The sequence below is a fragment of the Myotis davidii genome, unplaced genomic scaffold (genome assembly GCF_000327345.1).
Source record: "Myotis davidii unplaced genomic scaffold, ASM32734v1 scaffold1047, whole genome shotgun sequence".
Lineage (NCBI taxonomy): Eukaryota > Metazoa > Chordata > Mammalia > Chiroptera > Vespertilionidae > Myotis > Myotis davidii.
This window is the reverse complement of record NW_006298367.1, coordinates 738,643-750,499: the sequence shown is the minus strand read 5'-3', so window position 1 is coordinate 750,499 and position 11,857 is coordinate 738,643. Positions and strand designations below refer to the sequence as shown.

Below are 11,857 nucleotides of genomic sequence, written 5' to 3'. Positions count from 1 at the left end.
GTCACATCCTGCCTCAGGACACCCCCACGTGGTCCCTGCAGCCTGAGGTCTCCGCAGTCCCCCTCTTCAGGGGAATTACCTGCTCTCCGGGCACGGAGCCTCTGGCTGCTTCCCAGAATCCTTGGGGCTTGCTTACTTGTACTAGCTTTATAGTCCTCAACAAGAAGGAGAAAAAGTATTCTTTTTTTCTTCTTAAGCAGAACATGATAAATGTGTGAAGGAGTTTCTTGCTGCTGAAACACACACAGGAACTTGTAATGCCTTTCATCCAGGTGTTGCTACTGACACGCTTACAGGTTCTGTAAGCTTAAACCCTAATTCAAACACCCAAAATTGTTTTTAAAATAAATGTTTTTATTGATTTTGAGGGAGGGAGGGAGAGGGAGGAGAAACATCCGTCGGCTGCCTCCTGCACGCCCCCTACTGGGGAATCGAGCCCACAGCCCAGGCACGCGGCTGGACTGAGAACCACAGGGGCCAGGGCGCACCCAAGGGTTGAAGACGGCCTAAGTCCCTGGTGGGCAAACTGCGGTTTGCTAACCACATGCGGCTCTTTGGCCCCTTGAGTGTGGCTCTTCCTAAGCCTTAGGAGTACCCTAATTAAGTTAATAACAATATACCTACCTATATAGTTTAAGTTTAAAAAATTTGGTTCTCAAAAGAAATTTCAATCGTTGTATTTTTGATATTTGGCTCTGTTGACTAATGAGTTTGCCGACCACTGGCCTAAGCATGGGTTCTCAACCTTCCTAACGCCGCGACCCTTTGATACAGTTCCTCATGCTGTGGGGACCCCCAACCATCAAATTATTTCCGTGGCTACTTCATCACTGAAATTTTGCTACTGTTATGAATCGTCATGTAAATATCTGATATGCAGGATGTGTTTTCATTGTTTGCGACCCACAGGTTGAGAACCACTGGAAAGGAAAACCTTCATGCTGGAGAGAGCTGATTGGACTGTTAATTCCTGGTTGACGTTCTCTGCTGAGATAATTAATGACAGTCTTTCCAAACAGGTGAAACCTGTATGCTTAACTAGCACTAACAACATCTTGCATGACGATTGCAGGGCTGCAAACCGTTAACAATGGTAACTTTTGAGCTTTAGAAGCAGGAGGTGGATGTTAAGAGAGAGTCTATCCTTTACACACTTCTGTAACTTTTGAATTTTAAAATGCACAGTGTTGTAGTTTCAGAACAAAACAAAAGGATTCCGGTCAATGTAAATTGGAACTGCCATACAGAGCATCAGAGAAGCCAGTCTGAATTATCTGGTTTTAACTGAATTTGAAAAAGGCTATCTGACCTCACCCAATTCCCAGGAGGCAGCGTGCCGCCTGGTAGCTGTGGGGCAGGGGAGGATGAGTGACGGGCGTGCACACGCCTTCCCCAGGGCCGGACACTGGCGGCGGCCTAGCAGGGCGGGCAGGCCCTCCTCACCACACAGGGGCGTCTCAGTGTCCTGCCCACTTTCCCATAAACAGATACAGTGCTTCTGTTCCGTTATGCTTTTAACATCTTTATTCTTTCAGAACTTCCCATTATACATCCCTGTTGTCAAATGTGTTTTCTTCAGGCAATACAGAAAGTATAAACCTTATTCTCTTTGGAGTTTAGTTGTGTGTCCTTTCGGGTTTGCTTTACACTCACACAAACACACATAATCTCAACTTCTTCCTTTTTTGAGGTATAATTTACATACCATAAAATTATCGTTTTTAAGTGTATAATCCAGTGGTTTTTAATACATTCGTAACGTTGTGCAACAAGCACCACCATCTAATTCCAGAACATTTCATCAACCCCAAAAGAAACCCTACACCCACCACAGCCACTCCTCATCCCTACTCCCCCCGTCCTCTCAGCCACGAATCTACTTTCTGTCTCTCTAGATTTGCCTATGCTGGACATTCCACTTAAATAGAACCATGCAGCATGTGACCTTTCGTGCCTGACTTCTTTAACTTATTATAATACTTACAAAGTCCATCCGTGTTGTAGCACATGCACCAGCACTTCATTGCTTTTTATTTTATTTTATAAATATTTTTATTGATGTTTTACAGAGAGGAAGGGAGAGAGATAGAGAGTTAGAAACATCCATGAGAGAGAAACATCGATCAGCTGCCTCCTACATACTCCCTACCGAGGATGTGCCCGCAACCCAGGTACATGCCCTTGACCGGAATCGAACCTGGGACCTTTCAGTCCGCAGGCTGACGCTCTACCCACTGAGCCAAACCAGTTTGGGCTTCATTCCTTTTTACGGCCAAGTAATATTCCACTGTGTGGCTACAAACCACGTTTTGTTTATCCATTCATCATGTGATGGACACTGCATTGCTCCCAGTTTTCCTAAAGTGAATAATGCTGCTATGAAGATTCATGTATGTTTTCAATTCTTTTGGGCCTATACCTAGGAATCGCTAGGTCAGGTGGTAACTCTACGGTTGCCATTTCTCTGTTTGCCGCCATTTTGCATCCCCACTGGCAAAGCACAAGGGCTCCAATTCTCCACCTTCTCACCCACACTCATTCTCTTCTTCATTCTAGCCATCCTGGTGAGGGTGAAGTCGTATCTTATTTTGGTTTTGATTTCAATTTTTTCTAATGACTAACTGATGTTGAGCGTCTTGGTGGCCACGTGTGTATCATCTTTGGACAAATGTCTATTCAAATTCTTTGCCCATTTAAAACAACGGCTTGTCTTTTTATTGCTGAGTTGCAAAAGTTCTTTCTCTATTCTTGATTTAAGTCCCATATCGGGTATCATGTGTGAGTATTTTCTCCCATTCTGTGGGCGTTGTTTTTGACTTTTTAGAATAAAAAATGAATTTCTAAATGCACTGCTCTGTAACGTGCTCTTTTTACTTCACAGTGTGTCCGGGGCATCTTTCCACGGTAAGAGGACGCCACCCCATCATGGCCGTACCTCAGTTTATGGGACGGTCCTCTGCTGAGCGTTAAAGCGGCTCTGGCCCGTGAGTCAGTGAGAGACGAAGATGCGGCGGCTCTTGGTGCCGTTTGCTCCTGGATGATGTGAAAATGCAAGCAGCACAGGAAGTCTCTAACCTGCTCACACTTCCTCTCTGAGACTCCGCGGTTTCACAACCCCTTCCACCCCTCCTTCACCACCACCCAGTGGTATCAGCTGGCGCCTCTGTGAGAAAGTTCCACTTGAAGACGCCCCAAGGCATTATCATTTCCTTGTCTCGCCCCGTCTAGGTGCCAGCGATCCCCAGGGTCCTCGGGGACCGCCTGCTTCAAAGATGAACTGGCTCATCACCGTGGCGAGGCTGCTGCTGCCTGGGCCTTTCCTCCTGGGTAAGCACGAGAGGAGAGGCGGGGAGGGACATGTGGCTGTGGCCAGGGAGCCGCAGGCCTTACAGAACCGCAAGGTCAAGGAGGAGCTGCTCTGGGGGTGGCACGGCCGTAGGTGAGGTGGGGCCCAGGGATCTAGAGGAAAGGGGGCCGAAGGATGTCAGAGTCCAAAGCATAGGCCGGGTGTGGAGGAAAGACAGGGGAGGGGGCCAAGGATGGCAACAGTGAGAGGTGAGGGAGTGGGCCCCTCCCCAGGCAGGTGGCAACGGGTACACAGAGCTGTGCGGGGTCTGCTCCACCCGCTGCTCCTTATGTGGCATCTCAGGCAAGCCCTGCCCCCTTTCGGGGCCTCAGTCCCTTCACCTGATATGCTGGGGCCTCGCCTCTGACAGCCGGGATGCTGTGAAATAAGCCGGGTGCCTGGAAGGGCAGCAGGGCCCGAGCAAACTTGGGACTTGCAGCCCAGGCTGCCTGAGGTCGGAATCTGAGCTCTGAGGCCAAGGAAGAGACTGGTCCCTGGCCGGTGGGGAGTGTGGGAGCATAAGAGCAGGGTGGAGGGAGGAGTGAGGAGGGAGCTTCGCCGGGATCTTGAAACCCAGAGGCTGTGTGTGGGAGGAAGGCTGAGGATAACCATTTGAGTTCTCGGGCGCCTGGGCCCCCGGCTCAAGGAGAAATGAGTGTGTGGGAGATACACCCTGCCTGGGGCATCCCCAGCTCCTCCTGGGGCCCCTTCCGTTTGCTCCTCTCCCACGGGCCTCTGCCTCCTCATCCTTCCTTCTTTGCTGAGAGGCCAACGGGCAGGCGTGTCCTTCCCAGGCCCTGGGAATGCCAGGCTCCAGGGAGCAGGGGGCCGCAGCCCCACATCTCCCTGAGCCGAGGCCCTCAGGGGAGGCCAGGGAGGCTGGTTCCAGCCCTCGCTCTGCCTGGTCCCGAGGCCGTGGGCCCTTCGGGGTCTACTCATCCCCTGGGGCACGTGGGCGGCAGCCAGTCCGCGTGTGGGGCGCGGGGTGGGGGTGGGGGTGGGGGTCCCTGGCCAGAAGTGGCTGACGGCCCCCTTGTCTCCCTCAGCCCCGGCCTCCGGCTACAACCTGGATGTGCGGCACGTGCAAAACTTGTCCTTCCCACTCGCCGGGAGGCACTTTGGGTACCGCGTCCTGCAGGTTGGAAACGGGTGAGCGGATGCCCCAGCTGCCCCTGCCCCGCAGAGCCCGGGATGAGGCACCCATGTCAGCCCGGCGCTGGCCAGTGAGAGCCGCAGGGTCAAGGAGGACGTGGGGGGATTTCTCAGAAACAGGAGCAGGATGAGGCCCATGCACAGCCCAAGCACCACATAGGAACCCGAGAGGGAACCGTCCCAGCCCCCAAACACCTGGCCAGGCCCCCTCCTGCCCGCCTGGCACAGAGCGGCTAAGCCGTAGGTCTTTGATGCCTGGTTGCATGAACTTATAATGTAACATTCTGGCATATTCTCTGGTCCTCAGTCTTTCTAGAGCAGTGGTCGTGGCTCTTTGGCCCCTGAGTGTGGCTCTTCCACAAAATACCACGTGTGGGCGCACACGTACAGTGCGATTGAAACTTTGTGGCCCATGCACAGAAGTCGGTTTTCGGAAAGGAGATAGAGAAACAAGTATACAAGACGAGTGTGGATGGGAGAGTTGGAAGGGGTCGACCTCAGAGAACGTACCTCAATCAGATTGAGGACGTTTTTAGCAAAGGCCAGCTTAGGAGTACCCTAATTAAGTTAATAACAATGTACCCACCTATATAGTTTAAGTTTAAAAAATTTGGCTCTCAAAAGAAACTTCAATCGTTGTCCTGTTGATATTTGGCTCTGTTGACTAATGAGATTGCCGACCACGGTTCTAGGCTGATGGAAATAATTCCTAACTTTCTAGAGTTTGGCATGTTGAGTGACTTCTCTGGGATTCAATAAGGAAGCAATAGGTGGGGGCCCGAGGGAAAAGGCTGCATTGCTTTGCGGTGCCTGGCCGGGGATAGGATACCCCTTATGAGGTAGGAGTGGGGAGGTGAAGACCTGGGTAACTCCATCTCACAGGTGAGATTTCTCATCAGGGTTGTTGTGGGAGCTCCGGGTGAGGGGAGCAGCCCAGGAAACCTCTACCAGTGCCAGCCAGACACTGGCCACTGCCTGCCAGTGGGCCTGAGCGGTGAGTAGCTGGTGAGGGAGCTGGGAGGAGGTGCCTCGGGGAAGTCGGGGCTGGCCCCCTCTACTCCTGGGTTGCCCGAATTCCTCCAGACCAATCTTATGGTGCCCACAGGTTCCAACTACACCTCTCAGTACTTGGGCATGACCTTGGCGACAGACCCCACAAATGGAAACATGTTGGTAAGAATTTTGCATAGTGTGATGTCAGAGCCTGTGAAGCTCAGTGCTAGGAAACTGATTGAAAAGAAGAAAGAAAAAAATGGATTAAAGATCATAATGAAGGCCCTGGCTGGTGAGGCTCAGTCGGTTGGAGTGTCATCCTGTGCACAGAGTCTTGGGTTCGAATCCCGCTCAAAGCACATTTCCACATTGTAGGTTCAATCCCTGGTCAGGGTATGTACAAGGGGCAGCCGATCAATGTTTCTCACACCAACATTTCTCTCTCTCTCTCTCTCTCTCTCTCTCTCAGAAATCAATAAAGAAACATATCCTTGGGTGAGGATTTTTTTTAAAAAAAAGATCCTATAGAAGATTAAAGGCATCAGAGCGATTTGGAGTCAGTGTTTATTGAGAATAAACTATGAGCCAGCTATTTTCAAGGCCTTACTTACCTAAGTTTTTTCCAAATATTAACTATCTATAGCGATTGATATACAAGATGATTTTTGATGGTGCACAAACTTAATGTTTGAATAGTTACATATTTATTTAATGAACTAGTAGAAAAATTTACAACAAGCATTTCAAATTCATGATTTCTTAGATTGCATTGGTTAGGATGAGGCTAAAGTATTTTTTTAAAAGTAAATTTAAAGTAAATAAAATATTAAGGAAATAATGGTATGAATGATGTACCATATGGCAGAAATTGCAAAGTGCTACACAAATGCCTGAAGTTTGAAAAACACTTCTTTATCTCCTTTAACCCTCTTCACATTTTTTACACATGAGGAAACAGGACCAAAGGGGAGAGACTTGGCCAGGGTCACATGGTTTTAAAGAGATAGAGCAGGGATCTGAATCAAATTCCCATTTGATTCTAAGTCCATTGCTCTTTACAATTCATTTCAGCAGCATCCAACAGCTACGTGAGAAATAGAAGACTGATTGAAATATCGATCCTGTACTTAATTGGAGCTTGTTTACTTAGCACATGCCAAGCAGCGTGCTAGGTTATGATGGGGGAAGGGGAGTGAGATACAAAGATGACCATGACATGAGCCCAGACTTTCAAAAAATTGTAGTCTGGCAGGAATCTATAATAAAAGTGTAATATGCTAATTAGACTGGACATCCAAACAACCTTCCAGATGTCCTTCCAGACGACCTTCTGGATGAAGCTGGGGGCTCTGAGGGCCAAGGCAAGCCGCTGCGGCTGCGATGGCTAAGCCCTTTGCACAAATTTCATGCATCGGGCCTCTAGTTGTAGTCATAAATGAAAGGAACACTGTGTGTATTCTGGGAATAGCGAGTAATTTTGGCTTAAACACAGAATGTGTGATTGGGAATGGAAGGGGATGGATCTGGAAATGTAGGCTAGTGCCCACCTGTAAACAATATGAATGTGAAACTAAGGCTTTAAAAATATATTTTATTGATTTTTTACAGAGAGGAAGGGAGAGGGATAGAGAGTCAGAAACATCTATGAGAGAGAAACATCGACCAGCCACCTCCTGCACACCCCCCACTGGGGATATGCCCGCAACCAAGGCACATGTCCCTGACCGGAACCGAACCCGGGACCCTTCAGTCCGCAGGCCGACGCTCTATCTACTGAGCCAAACTGGTCAGGGCCAAAACTAAGGCTTTTATATCCTATCCTCCAGGACCCAGAGTAGGCAGTGAGCATTGATTGGCATAGAGCATTGGCAGTGAGGATGGAGATACTGGAATAAGAAACCTGGAGGCAGAATTACCTTGGCTTGGTAACCAGTTGGATACAGGGCATGAGGTCAGGGGGTGAGGACTCTGAGGGTTTTGTTCTTGGCTGATGATATCCGCATGCACCGCAAGAGGAAGCTGAGACCCTTTTACCGTTGCTCCCTCAGGCCTGTGACCCCGGGCTGTCTCGGACATGTGACCAGAATATCTATCTAAGTGGCCAGTGTTACCTCTTCCCCCAGAACCTGAAGGGTCCTGTGCTGCAAGGGCGCCCTGGCTACCAGGGTAAGGAACTGGGGACACAGTGGGTACACATGCCTGCAGGTGGCTGGCCATACATGGGCACCAGCATGGGCATGCCAATATCAGGGACACTTTACCAATCCCTCTGCTTCTGGCTTCCGTAGAGTGTCTAAAGGGCAACGTAGACCTGGTATTCCTGTTTGATGGCTCAGGGAGCTTGCAACCAAGTGAATTTCAGAAAATTCTGGCCTTCATGAAGGATGTGATGAAGAAACTCAGCAACTCTTCCTACCAGGTAAGTATATTAGCTAGGATTCCTGGTTATAGGTGCCTCCTTAAGGCATAAAAGGAAATTTTAGTATGTCTAGGAAATTTTAGGTGTTCCCAGGCCCTAAGGGCATGGATAGGTATAATTGGACCTCTGAAAAGGACAAGAACAAGGAATAGAAAGCTTCTAGAATTTCCTCTAGTTCTCATTTCTGTTTCTTTCTTACTTTTGCCTCCCTTTTCGCTTTCTCTCTCTCTCTCTGTAGAATGGCTCCCTCAGCTTCTTTGGATCACATGGGCCTGTGGAAAGTTCTTAAGTTCACACGTTAAAGTTTCAGGAGGTTGGTTCAACTAACCCCTCCCACTGCAAATTCCAAATTCTCAGAGAAAAAGTTATTGGCCTAGCCTCAGTCAAGTGGCTATCCTTGGCTCAGCCAACTGTACCCTACTTAGCAGGGTCACTCAGAAGAAGAGCTACGGGGAACCAGTTCTGTAGGTGAGGTAGGCAGACCCAGATAACTGGAGCCCAGCAGACAGCACTACATAAAGAGTCAGAGATTTATTTAATTTTATTTTGTGTCTGTTTATTTTCAAAAGAATGATTTGAGGCAGGGCAGTGGAGTTGGGTGGCCCAAGTCCTGGATAAGAAATAGAGATTGGAGCCAGGCTGGCCGGCGTGGCTCCGTGTTTGAATGTCAACCCATGAACAAGGAGGTCACAGTTGGATTCCCGGTCAGGGCACATGCCTGGGTTGCAGGCTCCATTCCAGGCAGGGGATGTGCCGGAGGTGGCCAATTGATGATTCTCTCTCATCATTGATGTTTCTATTTCTCTTTTCCTCTCCCTTCCTCTCTCTGAGATCAATGAAAGCATAAAAGAAAAAGAAGTAGAGATTGGAGCAGACAAGAGAGAAGGCTGATATAACATTTCATTTCTTCCTTCTTCTTATAGTTTGCTGCTGTTCAGTTTTCCTCGACCTACAAAACAGAATTTACTTTCTTGGATTATGTTAATCAGAAGAACCCTGATGTGCTGCTGGGCAAAGTAGAACATATGAGCAAGCTGACCAACACCTTCGGTGCCATAAGATATGTCGCGTGAGTTCCCTTTGGCAGGAGAGAGCCCCCCCGTCAGTCGTTCTGTGCGCACTAGCTTCTCTAAGTTGGGGTGTAGAACTCAACAGGTGGGTGCAGCAAGGGGCAGGTTATTGTAAGAACTCAAGGCTCTGGGTTGTAAGAGAAGTTGACTTTAACTGACTAAATCCCAAGGGAGGCTGCAGGGGTACTCAAGAGCCTCTGAGACAGGGAGCATGGCCAGGCCTCACGGGGGACCGGAGCCAGGACTCAGAAAGCGATTGTGAACCACGGCAGCTAAGCAGAGTCACTTCTTAGACGGGGATCAGCTTTGAAGTCAGCCCATGACCAAAAATCTCAAATACTCAGAATTATCCTTGAATTGTTCGTAAAATTCAATATGTCCAAGTCCCATACTGGAAATTAGTATATCTCGATTTCCTAAATTTACTACAGAAAAAAATTTTCCCCAGCTTCATCAGATTGCTGTGTTTAAATTGAGACCTAAATGGACGGAGCAGGGTTGTGTCGAAGGGCCACACTGTATATTTTTTAAAGACCTATTTTTAAACATTAGACTGGCCATGGAAAGTGAGAGCAATTTGAGGAAGAAGAGAATTACATCTCCTCTCCCATGTTCCCCTGGATATACACTCAAGTTGAGTGAAACAGCCAGATGGGTCTCCTATACTATTACACTTCTCCTTTGCATTTCTTTGCCAAGGATGCACAAGTTGAACATGCGTGTGATACATCCCAGGGCTCTGCATGCGTGTTTCTAGCTCTTTCCTTCTGGGGCTTGCTTGACCTGTCATTATCCACTTCATTCTTTTCTCTCTGTAGACAGCTTTGGTGGGTACACAGTCAGGCGACATCCACTGAAAAAATGGCAGCTTCAGTTCCTCAACCTGAATTCCAGCCTCCAGGCGAGAAAGTGATTGGCTAAGCCTGGATTAGGTCCACCCAGCCACTGCCTGGGTCTACTTTATGGTGCAGAGTCACATGACACAGACATGAATTCTGGGGTCCCTCCAGGGGAAGGGGGTAATTCTTAGAGAAAGGGGTCACCACAGGATGGGAAGACACCCCAACAGGTGTCAACTGTGGGAGCAAAAAATAATGGAAATGGATTTCATAAATACTTCTTGACATTCTGGCTGTGTGCCAGGCAGTGTTCCAGGTTAGGAGTTGGCAAGTGTGTGTGTTTTTTCTGTAAAGGACCAAATAGTAAATACTTTAGGTTTTTCTGGCCACATACGGTATCTGTTGCATATTATTCTTTGTTTGTTTTTGTAACCCTTTGAAAACAAAAACATAAGCACACATTTTTAGCTCATGGACCATATAAACACAAGCTGAGGGCTGGCTGGGGCCTGCAGGTGGTTATTTGCCATGTTCTAGGGGCTGGAACGATAGCAGTGAATAGAACAAAGAAAAATCTCTGCCCTTTTGGACCTTAACATTCTAGCAGAGGAGAGAAATGTCATCAGCAGGATAAATAAATAAATTAGTTAATACAGGAGAAGATAGGTTTGACTAAAAACAGAGCAATACTGAATAGGAGGATCAGGGAAGGTTACGTTTGAGCAAAGACTTGTTGGAGTTGAGGAAGCGAGCCATGTGGAAAACTGGGGGAAGACCGGGCGGAGGGAATGGCAAAGGGCTGGAGGTGAGATGCCCGGGATGTCCCAAGGAAAGCCAGGGCACCAGCGTGGCCGGAGAGAAGGGAGTGCGGGGAGAAAGAGCGCGAAGGAGGGCCGAGAGGCCACGGGTGTCGGGAGGAGTGGGAGGCCGAGTGGGGACTTTGGCTTTTCTTCTGAGTAAATGAGGCATCGTGGGAGGTTTTGAACGGAGGGGTGATCATCTGATTCATGTTTTTGGAACGGCTCCCTCTGGCTGCAGGGTTGGTATGAGACTGTGGAGGGGGCAGAGATGGGAGCAGGAAAGCCAGCTGGGAGGCTGTTGAAAAATCTAGATGGGGTAGAGATCCATGAACAGGACCCACACTGGGCCATGTCTGTGTGGGTGGAGGTTAAAGGAATAGTTTGCATCCAACATAGAAGTAGAGGTCTTGACAGCAGGTGTTTTGGGGCCCACCAGGGCTCCTGTGTCATTGGCAGCTCCTGTGGAACTTTTCAGCCCTCCTCCCCGCGTCTCTCCTTCGCCTCACTGTGGCCGCTCTACGTGGCTCTCAGCTTCTGCTCCTAAAGCAGGCCCTGTCACGGTCAGGGCTTGTGGACTGGCGGCTCTTGGATTAATTGTCCGTCGCTGGTTCGCTGTGCGGGGGAGGAAGAAGGGTCAGATGGTCCCAATACAACTGCTGTCCCAGCAGAATCTGTGGGCAACCGATCTTGCTTCATGAGGAGGCTGCAGAGGGCGGAACCTGGAGCCTGGGCCCGTCCAGTATCCAGTCCTCCCGTCCTGCTATTTCACACACGCTGAGCACCTGCTGTTGGCAGCCACAGATGCCCAAGCAGAGTGAACACGGCCCTTTCCTTGAGGAACTCATGTCCGTGCCTTTGGGGGAAAATTGACACAGAAATCAGCTACTTCACTTCCCCGGGAGACTTGCTGCAGCAGAGACCTACCGGCCGCCGGGGAGCGGGCGGCAGAGACGGTGCTATATGCGCCTGATCGCAACGAGTGACTCTCCAGTTTTCTTTGGCCATTGAACCCCCCCCCCTCACCCCCACTGAAATCTCACCTAAATCACCAACATATCTGATCGGAATATAGTTGCCATGTGGTTGAAAGGGAAGGTAGGATGCCCAGAGCCTCCCCTCACGAAGCCTCCCCTTCCCACTGATGGTTCTGGGCACCTTCCTCACTGCCGGGAATTCAGTTGAAGGTACTGGCTGAGGAGAGGTGTGGCAGCAGGGACAGGAAGGAGGCTCAGAAGAGA

At 49.3% G+C, this 11,857-nt stretch overlaps 1 protein-coding gene across 2 annotated transcripts in view; it reads left to right on the top strand.

The window, feature by feature from the left end:
* Window positions 1-2,990: 2,990 nt before the first annotated feature.
* Window positions 2,991-11,857, top strand: part of ITGAL (integrin subunit alpha L) — a 37,487-nt gene continuing 28,620 nt past the window's right edge. Inside the window, exons 1-7 of one of the 2 annotated variants that reach the window (XM_006774093.2) lie at window positions 2,991-3,327; window positions 4,393-4,495; window positions 5,398-5,492; window positions 5,604-5,671; window positions 7,540-7,657; window positions 7,780-7,910; window positions 8,834-8,979. In XM_006774093.2, the coding sequence (XP_006774156.1) occupies window positions 3,273-3,327; window positions 4,393-4,495; window positions 5,398-5,492; window positions 5,604-5,671; window positions 7,540-7,657; window positions 7,780-7,910; window positions 8,834-8,979 (716 nt within the window). In that variant the 5' untranslated portion in view covers window positions 2,991-3,272. The remainder of the gene's footprint in view (window positions 3,328-4,392; window positions 4,496-5,397; window positions 5,493-5,603; window positions 5,672-7,539; window positions 7,658-7,779; window positions 7,911-8,833; window positions 8,980-11,857) is intronic. The other variant, XM_015570692.1, reaches the window with a different exon arrangement.